Here is a 20,420-nt window from a genome sequence, read left to right on the forward strand (position 1 = left end):
GCCAACTGAAAAGTGCCCAGACTTTCTGTAAAGAGGCTTACTTGCTTATTTTAAACAAGTGTCCCGGTGCACAGATTCATGCACATTAGAAGAAATATTTTAATATTGCTATTCGTGTCTTGCTAATGAAAAGAAAATAGGATTCCACATCTATCTACCTATTCCAGGACTTCTGTGAGGATCAAATGAGATGAGGCACGGGAAAAGAATTCACAAACATTTGGTTAAACGGTGAAATGTTTGCACCTGGTTATAAAGCAAACTCCAAAGATGCTAGTTGCTAGGGAGAGGAAGCCGGGCGTTGCTACGTGATGTCATTACCCAGTGCCCATAGCCACTGTTTCCCGGCTGGGCCGGGCTGTGGGCCACATTTTGCACCATGCATCTTGGCAGCGTTGGCTGAGATTTGGTGGGGTGTCGCTCCAGGGTGGTGGCAGGGCCTGTGTCCCACTTGGGGGAAGCTGAGTGTTGGTTTGTTGGTGCCAGGTCTGCGGTGCTGTTTATTTTTAAATGGCCAGTGCACGTGATGGCAGTTTATGCATTGAGCATCTGCCCCCTGGTGGTCAGCGTGTGTCATAGCTACCAGTCGGACGGACACTTAGCCTTTTATATATATAGATCCTTGGCCTGAGGGGCAGGTGTCTACTTTATTTTTTTATTTTTATTTTATTTTTTTAAAAATATATTTTATTGATATTTTACAGAGAGGAAGGGAGAGGGATAGAGAGCTAGAAACATAGATGAGAGAGAAACATCGATCAGCTGCCTCCTGCACACCCCCCACTGGGGATGTGCCCGCAACCAAGGTACATGCCCTTGACCGGAATCGAACCCGGGACCCTTCAGTCCGCAGGCCGACGCTCTATCCACTGAGCCAAACCGGTTTCGGCAGGTGTCTACTTTAATACAAATCTAGGGACCTACTGAAATTATCTCCAAAGACAGAGGTCTGTGGGTGCAATTTCTGCACTCTTCCTCTGCCTCTCTCCAGCAATCCAATATCCTGCAGGAGCTTGTGCCCTTGGACATGTGCCCTAATTTTTGCAGCTGTCACCCGGGAAACAACTCTAGATCACCTGGCTCTGGTGGACAGATCACCTGGCTCCGGGGTTATGCTTGAGGATCCCAAAAGAATGTAACAAATTGAGAAAGAGTTCTTAACTGGCTACCACACTGAGGGTACAGCAGAGAGGCAACAGACTGACATACCCAGTCTTTCTGTGAAAGAGGCCTATTAGCTTATCTTCACAGTTGCAGTCTGAAAGGCAGGCATCTAATTTAACATACATGTAAGGACCTATTGAAATACTCCACAAAGACTGAGCCTAGCAGGTGCAATACTTACATTTTACTTCTGCCTTGCTCTAGCTCACCAGTATCTCCTGCAGAGCTTTTACACTTGGTCTGGTGCCCCGATTTTTTTTTTTTAAAGTATATTTTATTGATTTTTTTACAGAGAGGAAGGGAGAGGGACAGAGAGTTAGAAACATCGATGAGAGAGAAACATCAATCAGCCGCCCCCTGCACACCCCCCACTGGGGGTGTGCCCGCAACCAAGGCACATGCCCTTGACCGGAACCGAACCTGGGACCCCCCAGTCCACAGACCGATGCTCTATCCACTGAGTCAAACCGGTTTCGGCAGGTGCCCCGATTTTTGTGGCTGCTGCCCAGGAGACACATCAATTGTCTAGCTCTGGTTAACTCGTGGGGTTTTCGTTCCTGGGTCCCATGAACAACAAAGGAGAAACTAGTCTTGGCACAGCACTGAGACAGCAGGCTGAAATACTCCAGTCTTTCTGCAAAAGAGACTTATTTGCTTGTCCAGGAGCTTTGGCCTGAAGGGCAGGCTTCTGGTTTGACACACACCTAGAGGCCTACTGAGATACTCTCTAGGGACCAAGGCTGGAGGTAACCATCTTTGCGCCCTCCATCGGCCTTACTCTAGGCTCTCAGTATGTGTGAAAGAAGATTATTAGCTTACCTTCACAGCTATGTCCTGAGGGGTAGCTTCTAATTAAACACATATTTAGGGCCCAAATACCTCCTCTCCAGAGACTGGGGAGGATGGAGGGTGCCATCGTCACCCTCTCCCCCATCCTGCCCCAGCCCCAGCTCATCGGTGAATCCAAGAAAGGAGCCTGTATACATGTCTGGTGCCCTGGCGTTTGTGTCTGCTGCCCAAAGAACACATTCTTAACAGCCTGGCTCTGGTGGCCTGCCGGGCTTGTGTCATGGGTTCACAGGATGGTGGCTAAGAAATAGTTCGTAACTGGCTATCACCCCAGAGCTCAGCACAGAAGGAGCAGACAGAAATGCCCATCTACCAGTCTTCCCCTGAAAGAGGTGTACTGCATAATTTAAAAGCTGCTGCCTGTTCCAGCCGCTGTGGCTCAGGTGGTTGAGCGTTTCCCATGCACCAAGAGGTCACTGGTTTAATTCCTGGTTAGGGCACATACCCAGGTTGCGGGGTCGATCCCTAGAGAAGGGCATGCAGGAAGCAGCCAATCGATGTTTTCTCTCTCTCTTTCTCGCTCCTTTCCTCTCTAAAGAAATCAATAAAAACAACAACAACAACAAAACACACCCTGCCTCCTGAGGGTCTGGCTTCCAATATGTCTGAGTCTTAGTGCTCACTGAGATTCTCTCCTTTGGGATACTGACAGGTCTTGCCCATCTTCATCTAGTAGGAGGCACTAAAAATGAAATGGGCTTATTGGACAATGATAAAGGTTTAAGAGACAACCAAGAGCTAAGGCAGTATTGAATGATAAAATACACCTTTTATATAAAGTCACTCCTTCAAAACTGGAAGAGGTGGCTGTTTTATCTAATGCATAGAACTCAACACAAAGAGTCAAGAAAAACAAACAAAAAAATCAATATATAAGATAACAAAATATAAGATAAACCTCAGAAAAACACTTTAATGAAAAGGAAATGATGTACCTGATAAAAATTCAAAATAAAAGTCATAAAGATGTTCATTTAGCTCAGAAAAATGAATGAACAAAGTGAGAATGTCAACAAAGAAAAACATAAAAGTACAAATTATAAATCACAGCTTGAAGAATGAAATAACTAAATGGAAAAACACAATAGAGGGGCTCAACAGCAGACTAGATGAAGCAGAATGAAGGATCAGTGAACTCAAAGAAAATAGATCATAGATCTAAATGTAAAAAGCAAAAGTAAAAAACTCCTAGAAAATCACATAGAAGAAAATTCAAGTTGATCTTATGTTAACTGATAAATTTTAGGATAGAACACCAAAAGCATATAGTAACTATCACTTCATTAAATGAAATGCCACTGTTCTACAAAAGACAGTGGTAAGAGAACGAAAAGGGCACAGATCGGGAAAAAATAATCTTTGTAGAACACTAATCTTATAAAGGACTGGTATCTAAAATGTCCAAAGAACTCTTAAAACTCAACAATAAGAAGACAGATAGGAACTCACACTACTTAACAAAAGGAAGACAATCCAATCAAAAAATGGGCAAAGGACCTAAATAGACACTTTTCAAAAGAGGACATAAAGAAGGCCAAGAGATATATGAAAACATGCTCAAAGTCACAAATTATCTGAGAGATGCAAATATAACAACAATGAGGTACCATCTCACACCTGTCAGAATGGCTATCATCAACAAATCAACAAACGACAAGTGCTGGTGAGGATGCGGAGAAAAAGGAACCCTGGTGCACTGCTGGTGGGAATGCAGATTGGTGCAACTACAACAGTACGGAGTTTCCTCAAAAAATTAAAAATGGAACTCCCATTTGACCCAATAATCCCACATCTAGGAATATATCCCAAGAAATCAGAAACATCAATCAGAAAGGACATATGCACCCCTATGTTCATAGCAGCACACTTTAAAATAGCTAAGAGTTGAAACCAGCCTAAGTGCCCATCAACAGATGAGTGGATTAGAAAACTATGGTACATCTACTCAATGGAATACTACGCTGCGCTAAAAAAGAAGGAATTCTTACCATTTGCAACAGCATGGATGGACTTGAAGAGCATTATGCTAAGTGAAATAAGCCAGTTGGAGAAAGATAAATATCATATGATCTCACTCATTTGTGGAATATAATAAACAACATAAACTGATGAGCAAAAATAGAGCCAGAGGGAAAAAATATTCTAGAATATAATAGAAGTTATCCTGTTATTTGGAGATTTTCCTACAACTTTTTAATTTTGTGATATCACACTATGTTAGTACAGTTTTGGTAATATTATTATACTTAAAATCCTTTTATTCTTGAAATATTAATGTTTATTGCATGTATTATATGTAATATCACTTTTCTTGAATAATTGGAGTTTATTGCATGTAACATCATATTTAAAATTACTTTTCTTGAGATATTAATGTTTATTGTATGTAACATTATATTTAAGATTTTTTTTCTTAAAATATTAGGGTTTATTGCATGTAACATTATTATATTTAAAATCATTTTTCTTAAAATATTAATGTTTATTGCATGTAACATTATTATATTTAAGATTGTTTTTCTTGAAATATTAAGGTTTATTGCATGTAAAAAAATGGCTTTTTGCTTAAGTGAGACTTGCATTGATATACCCATTTTTTTCTATAAAAGCGAAGTATTTTTACTTATATAAAGCGTTTAACTGCCTTCTGCTACTTCAGTACCTTCCATTCTATTTTTATTTCTTTGCACTGAGATGTCTGCTAAGTGTATTTTTAATCCTGTATCTTGAATGCAGTTCCTCATTAAGGTTAAACTTTTAATAAAAATATTTCATGCCAAAAAAAAAAAAGACAGATAATCCAATGAAAAATGGGCAAAAGATCTAAGCACACATCATAAAGAAGATATACAAATGGCAAATAAGCATATGAAAATAAGCTCAACATCAAATATCATTAGGGAATTGCATATAAAACAACAATGGATGCCACTAGATACTTATTACAATGGATAAAATTCAAGACTCAGAATACCAAACATGGCGAAGATGTTAAGCTACAGAAATCCTTATTCACTGCTGGTGGAAATGGAAAATGGTATGTCTACTTTGGAAGACAGGCAATTTCAACCTGTATTCACACAGAAACATTCAAACAGATATTTATAGCTGTTTTATTCATAACTGCCAAGACTTAAGCAAGATATCCTTCAATAGAATAACCAACCAACCTGTGGTATAGCCATACCATGAAATATTGTACAGTGATGAAAAAAATAAGTTTTCAAGCCATGAGAAGACAAGGAGAAAACTTAAAAGTATATTGCTAAGTGAAAGGAGATACTCTGACAAGACTACATACTATATGATTCCAAGTACATGACACCCTGGAAGAGCCAGTAAAAAGATTTTTGCTTGTGAAGAATTTAGGGGTTGGAGGGAGGGATGAATGGATAGGTGGAACACAGGGTACTTTGAGGTATGTAAAATGATTCTATAGGATATAGAAATAATGGCCATATGTCATTATACATTTATCAAAACCCATCTATACTAATAAAAGGATAATATGCAAATTAGACCGGGAGACGGGACATCTTCTGACTGTCCGACTTCCTTCCAGACAAAGCCACAGTGGTGGGGGCAGAGGCAGAGGCAGTTAGGGGCAATCAGGCCAGCAGGGGAGGGCAGTTGGGGGCCGTGAGGCTGGCCAGGGAGGGCAGTTGGGGGCCATGAGGACGGCAGGGGAGGACAGTTGGGGGTCATGAGGCTGGCAGGGGAGGGCAGTTGGGGGCCATTGAGGCCAGCAGGGGAGGACAGTTGGGGGTCATGAGGCCGGCAGGGGAGGGCAGTTGGGGGCCATTGAGGCTGGCTGGGGAGGGCAGTTGGGGGCCATCTGGCTGGCAGGGGAGCGGTTAGATGGCGATCAAGCTGGTAGGCAGGCAAGCAGTTAGAAGCCAGCGGTCCCGGATTGTGAGAGGGATATCCAACTGCTAGTTGGGATGGGGCCTAAACCAGCAGTTGGACATCCCCTGAGGGGTCCCAGATTGGAGAGGGTGCAGGCCGGGCTGAGGGGCGCCCCAGTGCACAAAATTCATGCACTGGGCCTCTAGTCTATAATAATAAAAGCGTAATATGCTAATTAGACTGGAAGTCCTTCTGGATGACCTTCCGGATGAAGCTGGGGCTGCAGCCACAGGATCAAGGAAGCCACCGTGGCTGCGAGGGAAGGATCCAGGCAGCTGCTGTGGCTGCGAAGGCCTACTCTAGCACGAATTTTGTGCATTGGGCCTCTAGCAGATTTATAATACAGAATCAATGCTAATATAAACAATGAGCTTTAATGCATCAACATTGGTCCCTCAATTATAACACATACATATAACACAGTAATAGGAGATGTGACAAACAGTGTAAACAGTGTGGCTGTAGAGGGCCAAATGAAAACTATTTTCCGATTAATTTTTCTGTAAACCTAAAATGCTCTGAAAAAAAACTGAAGTCTCATCATTTCATATCTTAAAAAACTATTTGACTTCAAAAAAATTAGTAACTATGCCCTGGCCAGTGTGGCTCAGTTGGTTGAGTGTTGTCCCGTGCACCAAAAGATCACCAATTCGATTTCTGGTCAGGGCACATAACTGGATTGTGGGTTTGATCCCCAGTAGGGGAGCATTCGGTGGGGGGGTGGGCGGGAGAGGATAGTCAATGGATGTGCCACTTGAAATCACCCAAAAGATAACAGCCCTAGCCGGTTTGGATCAGCGGACAGAGCATCGGCCCTCTGACTGAAGGGTCCTGGGTTCAATTCCCATCAAGGGGACGCTTGATCCCCCCAGCCCTGGTCAGGGGCACATGCCGGAGGCAACCAATCGCCGTGTCTCTCTCGCATCAATGTTTCTCTCTCTGTCTCTCCCTCTCCCTTCCACTCTAAAAATCAAAGGAAAAATATCCTAGGGTGAGGATTAACAAACAAACAAAAAAGACAACAGACATCAGAATATTACTACACCCATTTGGTGGGGGTTGTGGGGGAAGATGGGGGAGGAAGGGAAAAGGGAAACAAAAATTTTGACTCATATATGTAATAATGAAGTATTTTATTTTTTCCTGATATTCACCTGTTTATTGCCTCTTTGTAAATACTTTTACTGTATCCCAAGCTCTAGTGATTTAAACAATGTTTAATTTATTGAAAAACTGTTTCAAGTGAATAAATTTTTTTTTCAAAATGACAAACCTAGGGAGGGGCAGGACTGACCTGGAACTGCGCTGAAAGCATCTGTCACCCAGGAGTTTCCCGGGACAATCACCCAAGGGGCTTCCCATAGAATGTCTGTTCCCACAGGAAAGGGGATTTCATATGGTTATTCCCTACTTTCCTCTCCTGTAAAATATACACAAAAATAAATTCCCGAAGAGAGCCACCCATGGCTCAGTAGATGAGTGATAACACACTGAGTCTGTATGAAATGCACCGCAGAAGACAACTAGTTAATAAAAGGCCGTGACTTGGGGGGTAAGATGGCCTCCGGAATGGGGGGCTGGGCAGGGGTGGGGGTGGTAGGTAATCCGGAAATGTAGGGATTTACTGCCAGCCCTCGGAGGAGTTAGGCTGAGGGGACAGGGTGGTGGGTTTGAGGCTCTGCTTCCCAAACACTTGGAAAAGTGAGGGGAAAACAAGTCCCCCGGGGAGAAAGAGAAAGGGGACACACACCACAGCTCCTCCACGCAGAACCCTGGGGAATGAGTCACGATCGTCCCCTGGTGACCCTTCCCGTGGTCACGGCGCAATGCGGGGGGGAGGCGACCACGCGCAGTGATGGGAAGGCTCGCCGGGTCCGGGCTGCTGTTGAGGCCGGGCTGCCGCCGAGGCCCCGCGCTGCGTGCCGGAGCGGACCGATGTCCCAGCGACTCGGGTCCGGGTCCGCAGACTCCGAAGGGACCTCGGGGAGGCGCTGTCCCACCTCAGCTGGTGCCAACCAGCTCCTCATCCTGGTCTCCTGACACCCGCCCCGCCCACTTACCATTTCTCGGGTTTCCGGAGCTCCCTGCCTTCCACCTTCCGACTCCCTCCCGCGGCAAGCGGCGAGCGCTGGCCACAACCACAGAGGACGTGTCTAGCCCCCTCAGGCCGAGGAGCGAGAGAGGGCCCACAGCGTGGCAGGGGCGCTAGCCGCTAGAAGCTACCGGCGAGCAGTCCACGCCAAACGCGCAGTCCACCCCTTAACAAAGCGCCACGCCCACAAATGTTACCAAGAACTCTTCTGATTGGACAGTTTCAAGGCCCCGCCCTATCACGACTGAGTGACAGCAGGCCGAGGTCTATGAGCCAATGGCAGTGGGCCACAATCTGCCCTTCCCAGCATAAGGCTGTTCACAGAACTATGACTCTTCTTCACATTCTCTTAAAAAATGACCTCACCATAGATAAAGATCAGTCTGGGTCCATTTTGATATTTGGTCATTTCCGGAGGGGAAAGGTCGGCCCTTCTGTCCCTCATACGCACTCATCTGATACTTTAAAGAATCCTGTGGTGTCAGGGGCACTTGGCTCTGGAGGGAAGTTTGAAACCCACAGTCCTAGACCAGGCCCCAGATGCCAGCATGTGTGAAACATATGAGGCAAAGTAACCACCGGAAATCTGTTCAAGGAACCCCATTAATACCCATTTGGTGAAAGGTCAAAGGAGGCAAAACTGAAAGAACACTGCTTAGTGAAAAATAATAGATGGCAAAGAATAAAGAATCAGGACAGTGGTCATTTATGGGGCATAACAGAGCTAAATCATGACAGAAACATCAGGAGACCCTCCCCACTTCCACAGACCATTTGTGAATCTTGATCCCAAGGGTGTTAATATTTGATGATAAAATTTTTAAGAAGAAATTCAGGCCCTAGCCGGTTTGGCTCAGTGGTTGAAGTGTCACCTGGCAGACTGAAGGGTTCTATTTGGATTCTAGTCAAGGGCACATGCCTAGGTTGCAAGCTCAACCTCCGCGGGGGCGGGGCGGGGGTGAGGGGGGGGGGGCAACCAAACAATGTGTCTCTCTCAAATCAATGTTTTCACTCTCTGTCTCTCCCCCTCCCTTCCACTTAGTCTAAAAAATCAGTGGGAAAAAATCCTCTGGTGAGGATTAACAACAATAAAGGAATTCAGTTTTTCAAATAATATAATTTGCATATGTTTGTTTGCCCTGTAAAGTGGCAATCTGAGTTTTCATTCATGGTTTTGGCAGCTGAAATTGGTAACAAACCATGTGGCTATTTAGAAAAATGGGTTACATAGATTTGTCATCATATGTACCTTTTAAGAACAGATTATATGTATTGATATGTAAAGATTTGGAGTACTTATCTATAGAATATATATCATGTTACCTCTTCTAAAACTGTTATGCTCACTTGTAGAATCAGGTGAGCCCCCACTCTAGGTTTGGCTGACAACATATTGCTGCCAGAAATATATAAAAGGGTTTATGACATAATAGAAGTGTCTGGGGACAGCAAGTCAAAGATAAAATCTAAAAGAAGGGGGAACCTTAGAAAAACAAAGATAAAAATGAAATGGAACTTTGTCTCAGAAACAATAAAAGCAGGAAGAGAGTTTTGTGAAATAAAGTGTTGGAAGAGAAACCACCCAACTAGAATTTTGTGTAAAGTCAAATTATCTTTCAAAAGTGAGGGAGAAATAAAGACAGATTAAATTTGAGGGAATTTGTCACCAATATCCCTGCTTTGTAAGAAATTCATCAGGAGGAAGGTGAATGATAAAGAAAAGTAGAGTGTTAGAGAAGGAATAAATAAAGGTAAAATAAGATAATTTGTTTTGTTATTCTTTTCTTAATATACATAATTTTATTACAAAATCTTAAAAAAGACACAAAATGCAACAGTCTAGAAAACCCAAAATTTACTACTATTGGTACTAATTCTTATGAGTTTGCTGTGCTACCATACACAAGAAATTAAAGAAACCATTAAATATTTAGAAACATTTAACATCAGAAGCCTTAAAATCTGTTTGTAGTAGCCCCTCAAAAAGCTACAACCTGCATTTTTTTTATAAAATATTTTCTCTACAAAGAATTTATCAGCTATAAAAAAATCTGTACAGGTTTTATACTGAAGCTAATATTGAGCTGCACTTGAATTCACATTCTTAGCAAAACAATTGCCTGAGAGCACACACACATACTCCGCACACATCATTACAGCACAGCCTTTATTCTTCATCTTCTTCATCATCATCATCATCTTCTTCCTCTCCCTCCTCCTCCTCATCTTCTGGTTCGTTTTTCTTCTTTGAGCCAGTTGGCCTGCCAGGGCCCTTCTTTCCCACTTCACGTTTGCCCTTGGCATGGTATGCAGCAATATCCTTTTCATATTTCTCCTTTAGCTTAGCTGCTTTTTGTTCATATGGTTGCTTATCTTTGGCTGATTGTCCAGACCACATTTCACACAATTTTTTGCAGTACCCCAAATGGATAAACCAGGGTGTTCACTTTTGATCTTTGGGCGATGTTCAGAGCAAAACAGGAATAAGGCAGATCTGAAAGGAAGTAACAGAGTTAATAAACTGGAAAAGCAAGGGGCAATTTGAGCGATTTAAAAAAACAAAAAACTTATGGAGGCCTTTTAGGAGCGTTGGGATCTTCTTTCTTTCCTTTCTTGTCACCTTTGGGGGGAACATAATTTTTCATCTCCCGGTCATAGCGAGCTTTGTCACTCTTTGCCATATCTTCGAACTTTGACTTTTCCTTTGCAGACATGGTCTTCCATCTCTCCACACATTTCTTGGAGAATTCGGAAAAATTGAGGAAAGAGTCGGGGTGTTTCTTCTTGTGCTCTTCCAGGCAGGTTTGCACAAAGAAGGCATACAAGGACATCCTGCGCCTGGCTTGTTGGAGTCTCCTTTACCCATGATGACAGACGGTGTCCACCTGGTGGTAGGTTTTCCTCAGAGTCCCTCCAAGCGGCCGGTCCCTCGCTGGGTTCTGGCGTGAACTGGTTTATCGCTTAGCCCAGTGGTCAGCAAACTCATTAGTCAACAGAGCCAAATATCAACAGTACAACGATTAAAATTTCTTTTGAGAGCCAAATTTTTTATTTTATTTTATTTTATTTTTAAAAAATATTTTATTGATTTTTTACAGAGAGGAGTAGAGAGTTAGAAACATCGATGAGAGAGAAACATCGATCAGCTGCCTCCTGCACACCCCCTACTGGAGATGTGCCCGCAACCAAGGTACATGCCCTTGACCGGAATCGAACCTGGGACCCTTCAGTCCGCAGGCCGACACTCTATCCACTGAGCCAGACCAGCTAAGGGAAGAGAGCCAAATTTTTAAAACTTAAACTTCTTCTAACGCCACTTCTTCAAAACAGACTTGCCCAGGCAGTGGTATTTTGTGGAAGAGCCACACTCAAGGGGCCAAAGAGCCGCATGTGGCTCGCGAGCCGCAGTTTGCCGACCATGGACTTAGCCAATCCTCAGCCTGTTTTGTTATTCTTTTTTTTTTTTTTAATATATTTCTTTATTGATTTCAGAGAGGAAGGGAGAGGGATAGAGAGATAGAAACATCCGTGATGAGAATCATGGATCGGCTGCCTCCTGCACGCCCCCTATTGGGGATGGAGCCCACAACCCGGGCATGTGCCCTTGGCCGGAATCGAACCCGGGACCCTTCAGTCCGCAGGCCGACGCTCTCTCCACTGAGCTACACCGGCTAGGGCTGTTTTGTTATTCTTAACTAACCTAACAGAGAACATTTTGTTGAAAATTATAATAGCAGCAATATGTTCAGTAATTATAGCTTTTGAATATGTGAATTGAATGACAGGAATGTTACAAGTGACAGGGAGAGAGAAATTGGGAACTCTCTGTTATAAGAAACCTGCACACCCAGTGAAGTGCTATGGTGTTACTTCAGAGAGGACTTGGATTAGTTATAAATGTATACTGCAAACTCAAGGGCAATGACAAAGAAAGTAAAAAAACCAAACAGCATGATATGCTAAAAGAAGACAAAAATGTAATCTGGTAAAATGCTCAAAAAGAAAGAGGGCAGAAAAGGTAGAAGTGGAAGACAAGAAAACACAAGAGCAATAAATAAAAATGATAAAAATATGGTAGGTATTAATCCAGCTATTTCAATAATCACTTTAAACATCAATGGTGTAAATACAAGTGAAAGACATTTCAGCAGATGGTGGAATATGAGTTTTCTACCAAAATCTCCTGAGTGCACTGATTTTGACACCCACACAAGAATGAAAGTATCTTTCTGAGGGTCCAGTGGAGAAGTTGCAGCACACCGCTGAGCAAATTAACTGAGAACAGACACACTGTAGGCAGTAAGAATTAACAGTTTCATTTTACCCACATCATCCCTTCTCCAAAGCAGCCCGCGTCACTGCCAAAGGAGACTCCTTGCTAGGCCTGGGATTCCTCCACCTCTGGAAAGAGCAGAGTGACCCAGCATTTGGCTTCTCCAGTGGCGTGAGCCAGTGCCCATGAGGCTCGCTGCTTTGTCTCACTTTTCCCCTCATCAACTTTATAGCAAAATGACCTTGAACAAAACCACATTATTTGAAGATCTGCTCTACTTCAGGAAAGGGTGTGCTCTCTCTTTTCTAGTGCAGGCATACCTCAGAGATATCATGGGTTTGGTTCCAAACCATCACACTGAAAGTAAGTATAGCAATAAAGTGAGCTGTGATCTTTGTGCTGGTGGAAGGTGTTGTTTGTAAAAAATGCAACCTTTGCAAAGTGCAATAAAGCAAAGCCCAATAAAGCAGTACAAATAAATGAGGTATGCCAGCATTGATCATTTTTTTTCTTGCAGAGAGCCTCTAACCAGCACTGTCAGGTTTAGAAGCCTTTCCACCATAACTGGTTGTTGCATTATAGAGTTCAAGGACCTAAGCTGAAATCAGGTTTGGCTGTGCCACAGGGTGCCATGGGTATTGTCTCCTTAACCCCAAGGGCAGGTTCTGTGTTGCAGTAGAGGTAGGAGCAGCCGCAGCCGAGGTGCTTATGGGTGGTGGTGAGGGTGGGGGAGTGGACTCAGTTGGCTACCTACTGACTACCTTGTACCCTCTCTTCCTCTTTGTAAATAACTGATGTTTCAGGAGTGACCATGAGATGGACCCACCTTTCCCACAGGGTGTAGTCTTTCCCTCGACCCCTGACTCCAGGGCATGTTGGGGCCAACCCAGCCTCTGTCACAGCTTCCCTCTAACACACAGATAAATCCCAGCAAAGGCAACACCTAGGACCACTTTAAGGAGGGGCCCAACCCCACACTCCTGCTCCCAAATGTCTAGAATTTCTTAAAACTGCCCACTCTGGTCGGCTGCACATAGAACTGAGTCTTGGTAGTCTCAGCAATGCCACACCCTGTGGCACAGCTCACAGCACCAGCTTCCCAGAGCCCAGCAGCCACAGTGCAGGCAGCAGGCAGCAGAACAGGTGAGCAAGTTAAAGCAAGAGACAAATGCATATTGGTGGTCACGTGGGGACATGTTGCCTACATACCCAAATGTTACCTTTACCTGCAGAGGTGTGGTCCTCATGTTGAGACCGATTCTAGTGTGGCCCAGAGGGTAGGCAGGGAAAGGCTTACAACTGCATAATAGAGGTCTTTGGAGAGAGCAGGGCGGCCTCTTAGGCAGCTCTGAAATGGCTTCAGGAAGCAAGGAAAGGAGCTTGGTTTGGGTGTCTGCTGTGGGTTAGGGTGGAGCCTGAGCAAGATTCTGCACATAGGCTGGGGCTTGTGTGGTTGGAATCTGAAGCCAGTGCCAGAGGAGGAAGCCCCAGTTTTTCTCATTGGCCGGTCCAGGTATGGTCACAAGAGAAGAGTGGGGGGGAGGCTTAAGCTGTCAGCAAACAACAAAAGATGTGGAGTCTAACAGCTTATTACAAGGAAGAACATACATAAGAAAATATGTACTTGCAATGGCTTGTTTTTATATAGAGAAACACTAACAGGAGGCTCAAGAAATGATCAAAACTGTATTTGGGGGTGGCTGGAGTAACAGTGCTGGAGGGGCCAGAAGATATTTGCAGGGAGTCATCTTACCTTAGACTTTGCTATCTTACAGATTTATTTTAAATAAACACAGAGCCCAGCTGTCATGGCTCAATGGTTGAGCATCGACCTAAGAACCAGGAGGTCACGGTTCGATTCCTGGTCCGGGCACATGCCCAGGTTGCAGGCTCGATCCCCAGTGTGGGGCGTGCAGGAGGCAGCAATCAATGATTCTCTCTCATTATTGATGTTTCTAGCTCTCTCTCCCTCACCCTTCCTCTCTGAAATCAATAAAAAAATATATTAAAAAATAAACACAAAAGTTTATATATACCATAATTTACTATTTACTAACCATTCTATTATTTAAATTCTTTAAACACTAATAGTTATAAAAGTATAAACCATACAAAGAAAATTTCAAATCTCTTGCTGACTAAAAGGACATGGGGCAACTCAACTAATTTCTTCAAGTTCTCTTGCATAAAGGAATAAAAATTCTACTTGGTTCCACAGTTTTCTTGCTTTTCTCACCTCATATCTCTCAGTCATCTTACAGTTTCAGAGTCCAAGCTCTCAGGGAAACTAGAGCAAAAGGCTGCACTATTCAGTGGATAAAGGACCCGAAGGAAAGAAACAAGTATTGGATTCAGCTCAGATGAGCAGCCTGCTTCCCACAGGACAGAAGGAGAGCCATTTTCAGAAGGTTCCACATCCTAGACTCTCCAGGTTGAGACAACCCCTGGAGTGGATCTATCCCTGGGAAAGGTGAGGAGGGACACCTGAGCGGCCCAAGGAATAAAGCCTGGGAGCTCCAACACCCTCCTCTCCCCGGGGGATAATGGAAATGCTCCCTCTCTCAGGCTTCAGCTCACAGCGAGGAAGTGCTCAGTTGGATTTAGTTGAAGGTTCTGATCCAAACGAACTCCCAAATTCACAGTCCCTAACCCAGGACACAGACTGCTCTTTCAGACTTCCTCAATGTGCACAAATGACACTCTGAGTGCACCCACACTGGGGATGCAAAACTCCAACCTATATGCCTAGAAACAGGCGCAGGGGAAGCACAACTAAAACCTCAGAAGGGTCTTCACCCCCTCACCCAGGTGCACCTGCACCCCCAGCTTTCAGGGCTGTAGCTTCTCAGTGTAAAGGCTCCTTCCATGGTGGGTGTGAGCAGGTAGGACACCTGCAGGGGAGGTGCTTCTGGAAGAATAACTGGGCCTTTAAGTACTTCCCTTTGCAGGCACACACCCTTTGTGTGTGTGTGTGTGTGTGTGTGTGGAGGGGGGGGTCTTAGCTTCGTGTCACTGACCTGAGGCTCTGCTTCCCAGTGGAGTTGCTCTGAACCACCATTTATATTTTAAGCACCACATAAACCCAGTGTTTGAACAATTCTGCAAAAGCACTTAAACCCAGTATTTATGTGTAAAGGAGGGAAAATAATTATAAGGTATTTTGCTAACTCAACAAGAAAACCCTCAACTATCTACTGCTTTCAGAAAATAATGGTAATTCATTATTTCCATGCTGAGAAATTGTTCTGTAAACAACTGATTATACTTAAACATGTGTTGCAAGTCTAAGCCCTGGGATTTTATTTGAAATCACCCAAAAGCAATGAACAGCCCTCAGAAACAAACCACAACACCCAAGGAAAGAAAAAGGGAAACACAGTTTAACACCTGCAATGTGATGCTGTATTAACGAAAGAAATGTCCGAACCCAGGGAGAATTTTTATGAGTTTATTTGAGTCAAACTGATGACATAGCCATGGAACAAGACCTCAAATGTTCCTGAGAGTAACAGTTTTGCAGGTTTTTTTTATGCATTTAAAATTAAGAAGGGGATGTAAGGAAGACTGAAGAAAGGCAGGGATTGAATTATAGATAGTTAACAATACTATGTGCTCTTTTGAGGGTTAACACCCCACTTCTGGCATTTCAAAGCTGAGTTAACCTAGATGCTATAAAAACTTTCATTAAAGAAGTTATAGGCCTGGGTTGTGACCACTCATCATGATTTGCCCAGTTAGTGATTTATGAGCAGATCACCCTGTGAGGTTACAGTTCATAGAACCCTTTTTTCCTCCACAGTTTCCCCTTTTACTCATAAATCAATCCGAAGGATGCATTGATGACCAACCTTTTGGTCGGATAGTGTGGTCTCACAGCACTAGGAAGGCTCATTCCTAGGAAGTCCCCTGGGGACGGGATCTGAGTGGAAGCAGAATCTTACCCAAAAAAGGAAAGGGCAGGTAAATGGAAGGCAATCAGATCTTATGGCCTTCATTATGAAAAAACATTATGAATCATTTCTATCCTATTAATTATCATGATCCAAGTTTTGCCTTCTCATCCTTCCTTGGCATTTAGTAGAACATTTATAGGAGCCACGAAAAGAGCATTAACAGATATCTGAGACATGTCCAGCCATCATAAACAGCTGGAACAGATGGAAACACCCAAAGAACAAGTATAACTATTATTATGACTAATATCAGCAGCTGTCAGGTAAAGACAATCAAATAACATGGATTCTGAGTTCAATATCAATCTGCAAATATACAGATCTGGTCCATTACTTGGGATAGCTGTCTACCTTTGGTGTCAGCGGCTCCTCATCCTCAAAGAGTCTTTGAAGTCCACAGACAGAGGTAGGCATCCAATTCCAGTTAGGCAACTGATAAAATCCTTTCCAAGGAAGTTGGAGTGTCTTTTATTAGCTGTCCTTTCCAATAAACAACATCTCCAGGTGGCAATCAATGTTTTTTAAAGTCTCTGTCTTCTGGGAGCTCGCTGTGAAAGAAAACTGTTACCAACTTGGCATTTCCTTGAAATAACTCTATCAAAACATGGCAATAGTGTAAGATGTTTCCTTTTAATAATATCAGCTCATAGGTTCCTGCATCTAAGTTCAGCTTAAATTCACTGGGATATATGAAGGAATGAAAAAACCTAAATAGGGAGAGTCAGGGAGCAGGGAAGAACCACGTGAACATCTTGGGGTTCCTATAGCACTGATTATTCTTAAATTTATAACCGTTGTTTACCCATACAATATAACCTAGAAGATCATCACTTATTTTACAATGCTCCCTGTGCAATTTCAATTCTTGAGGTGTTCCAGGAGCTTTTCTTTTTTTTTTTTTTTAAATATATTTTATTGATTTTTTACAGAGAGGGATAGAGAGTTAGAAACATCGATGAGAGAGAAACATCGATCAGCTGCCTCCTGCACACCCCCTACTGGGGATGTGCCCGCAACCAAGGTACATGCCCTTGACCGGAATCGAACCTGGGACCCTTGAGTCCACAGACCGACGCTCTATCCACTGAGCCAAACCAGTTAGGGCTCCAGGAGCTTTTCTGAAAGACTGCAGTTACTCCTAACATATAATTGAGATTTTAACCCTTAAAACCTCAATTTCCATTGAAGAATAAGAAGTAATCATTTTGCATTCTTTAGCTTGGACATTTTATAATCTCTAGAAACATTTTTCATTGACACAAAAGTCATTATTAACATGGACTTATCTTTGCAAAACCCAGGCAAAATAAAGACATGTCTGTTTTACTTAAGCCAACGAACTTAAACTAGCTTTTAATTTACTAAGGATTAATCTTAGATCATGTGAAAAGCATGAGTTAGTTTATTTATTTTAAATTTTTATTGAATTTCCTGGGATGACACTGGTTAATAAAATTATAGTATAGTTTTCAAGTGTACAATTCTATAAAACATCAACTGTATCATGTGTTCACCACCCAAAGTCAAGTCTCCTTCTGTCACCATTTATCTCCCTTTACCCTCATCTACTTTCCCCACTCCTCTTTTTACCTCCCCTTTACCCTTTTCTATTTTCCCCCATCCCCCTTTCCCTCTGATAATCACCATACTGTTTTCTGTATAAGTCTTTTTTTTCTTAATCCCTTCACCTTTTCCCCCAGTCCAAAAATCCCCCTCCCCTCTGACATCTGTCAGTCTGTATATCTGAGAATTTTAGAGAACCCAATTCTTACAGGCACTTGCCTTAAAATTAATTTTAACAATACCATCCAGAGGTAGAAAATTATCTCACATTTACAACACACACACACACACACACACACACACACACACACACACACACACACACACAGAGCACAGCTGAATCCAAATTTTGTTTTGGAGGCATTTACAATTTATATCTGTCCTTGACAAGTCAGGTTTCAAATGACCATTTATCTATCTATCTATCTATCTATCTATCTATTTTATTGAACCTAGAGAGAGAAGGGAGAGGGAGAGAGAGAAACATCAATCCTTTGCCTCCCACATGCACCCAGACTGGGGATGGAACCTGCAACCTAGGCATGTGCCCTAATTGGGAATGAAACCTGTGACGTTTGGTGTATGGGACAATGCTCCAACCGAGCCACACCGGTCAGGACATGACTTTCCCCCTTTTAAAATAAGGACAGTCATTTTTAATACCTCAAAAATTGGGTTGAGCCCTAGCTGGTTTCGTTCAGTGGATAGAGCATCCGCCCACGGACTGAAGGGTCCCAGGTTTGATTCCGGTCAAGGGCAGGTACCTTGGTTGCTATCCTTGAGTGAGGATTCACATACATACATACATACATACATACATACATACATAAATAAATAAAAATAAAAATTGAGTTGGCACTTAAACAGTATGATAGGTTGATCCATTTATCTAAATGGAAGCTGAGGCCAATTTAATGTTTTCCATTCATTCTGCCTAGTTTTATAGCAGCTTTTTCTAATTGTGCAATGCAAAAATAAATGTATAAGTATGAAAGGATCCTCAGCTTGGCCATCTTAGTATTAATGGGTTGTAGACTTGAAGGACTTTGCTTGCCACACACTGGAAAAACTCAGGAGAAAATGTGTCCCCTGGGGAGAAAGGAGGGACTGGGAACGCCACAGGCCACAGCCCCTCCCATGCATAAACCCCGCAGAATGAGTCACGATTGTCCTCCCCACCCCTCAAGACCCTCCCGGACGTCACCGCACCAACTGGGGTGACGCGGGGCTGGGGACGCAGAGCTGCCCAGAGAAACTCTGGCCCGGGTCGAGGGGACTGAGGTCCCAGCGGCGCAGACTCCGGAAGTGACCGCAGGGAGGCCGGGTCCCGTCATCAGGCCCTCGGCCGGTCCTGGGACACCCGGTTCCGCACTCTCACCATTTCCCGGCTTCTGGAATCTCCCGGTGTCGTCCCTGCGGCTTCCCTGGCCGGTACAAGTCACACCGGTACTGACTTGTACCAGAGGACCAGGCGGTTAAACGCAGGCGAAACCCAAGCAGTTTCCTGAGCATCGCCCCACCCCCCTGCCCTGCTGTGGCCCTGATTGAACAGTTCGCAAGGACCCGCCTCCCTTATTCCTGAGTGACAACCGATGGAACAAGTCAGATGGAAGAGCAGAACCAGCTTCCGCTTTTGGGCGGGAACACGTCTCTATTAGGGATGTTTGCTTTTTACCAACTGGTCCATGGCTTTAGAGGAGCAGTGGTGTCTTCCTGTAGCGCTTTCTGAAAGCGGGACCATGTGTGCGCTGGAAATTCCAGACTCAGTTTCCAGATAGAGGGACTCCCTTGTCCTGAACAAGAGGGGCGCCCAAGCCAGATTGGGACGAGAGGGTCTGAGGTCCTTTCTGGATGAGGGGTTGGTATGGGCTGCAAAGCCACTTAGGGAACTGTAATCCCATTTAAAAATGACCTCATCATCTTACTTAATAATAGACAAACATGTAAGTTGACCGTACCTCCACTATGCCCACAGCCAATCAGAGTGAGTATGCAAATTAGAAGGCCAAAGATGGCGGCCATGCAGCTGCTCCAGGCATGGAGTGGCCAGGCGGGGCAGGATGCCTGCTATGAGAGGCAGGGCTGGGGGGGGGGGGGGGTGAGTGAAGGGATCTACAGGAGCGGAGACAAGACAGTCTGCAGTGAAGACGAAGATGGCAGACTCTGGCTGGAGCAAAGGCCTGGGTCCTGGGTGCTGGAGGAAAACCGGTGCTGGAAGCCAAGGGAATGGAAGGCCTTTTGCACAAATCTCTTCGTGCAACGGGCCTCTAAATAATGAGTCTAGCTCTATTGTGATCTTTGCTTAGAGTGTTGAGGCTTCCACCCATTACTTGACTTGGTTACTGTAAAGCAAGATATTCCGAGTTCGTTATGCCAAAGGGGTGACATTGGATAAGGAGTTACTGCTATTGGTAAGATGAGACAGCTAGATATTGGCTAATGCCAAAAAATGAGTGAGTTCGATTAGTGTCTGAAAGACACTAACGGAGCGACTTATTTCAACAAATTCTAGAGTCATTTGTTTTCTCATTTAAAATAAATCAATTTTTAAGTATTGTAGGAATAATTAAGAAAGCAAGTCTGATGCTCTCTAATGCTAACATGACTGTGTGGCGTTTAA

The 20,420-nt window shown here is 43.7% G+C and overlaps 1 protein-coding gene and 1 pseudogene across 6 annotated transcripts in view; both read right to left on the bottom strand.

The window, feature by feature from the left end:
• The window catches only part of LOC308251449 (putative KRAB domain-containing protein ZNF788), a 31,096-nt gene extending 11,786 nt beyond the window's left edge, over positions 1 to 19,310 (bottom strand). For 2 of the 5 annotated variants that reach the window (XM_080674855.1, XM_080674857.1), the window contains exon 1: positions 16,589 to 16,703. In XM_080674855.1, coding sequence (XP_080530981.1) covers positions 16,589 to 16,651 — 63 coding nt within the window. In that variant the 5' untranslated portion in view covers positions 16,652 to 16,703. Of the gene's footprint in view, positions 1 to 7,979; positions 8,132 to 15,718; positions 16,786 to 18,463 lie in introns of those variants that run through there. The other 3 variants (XM_080674854.1, XR_013960926.1, XM_080674856.1) reach the window with 3 other exon arrangements.
• LOC308251450 (high mobility group protein B2-like) lies at positions 10,039 to 10,877 on the bottom strand (annotated as a pseudogene). The gene is made up of 2 exons: positions 10,583 to 10,877; positions 10,039 to 10,505 (listed from the first exon to the last, which is right to left on the bottom strand). The product of its transcript is annotated as a high mobility group protein B2-like (transcript).
• Positions 19,311 to 20,420: the final 1,110 nt, after the last annotated feature.

The sequence above is a fragment of the Plecotus auritus genome, assembly GCF_963455305.1.
Source record: "Plecotus auritus genome assembly, chromosome: 6".
NCBI lineage: Eukaryota > Metazoa > Chordata > Mammalia > Chiroptera > Vespertilionidae > Plecotus > Plecotus auritus.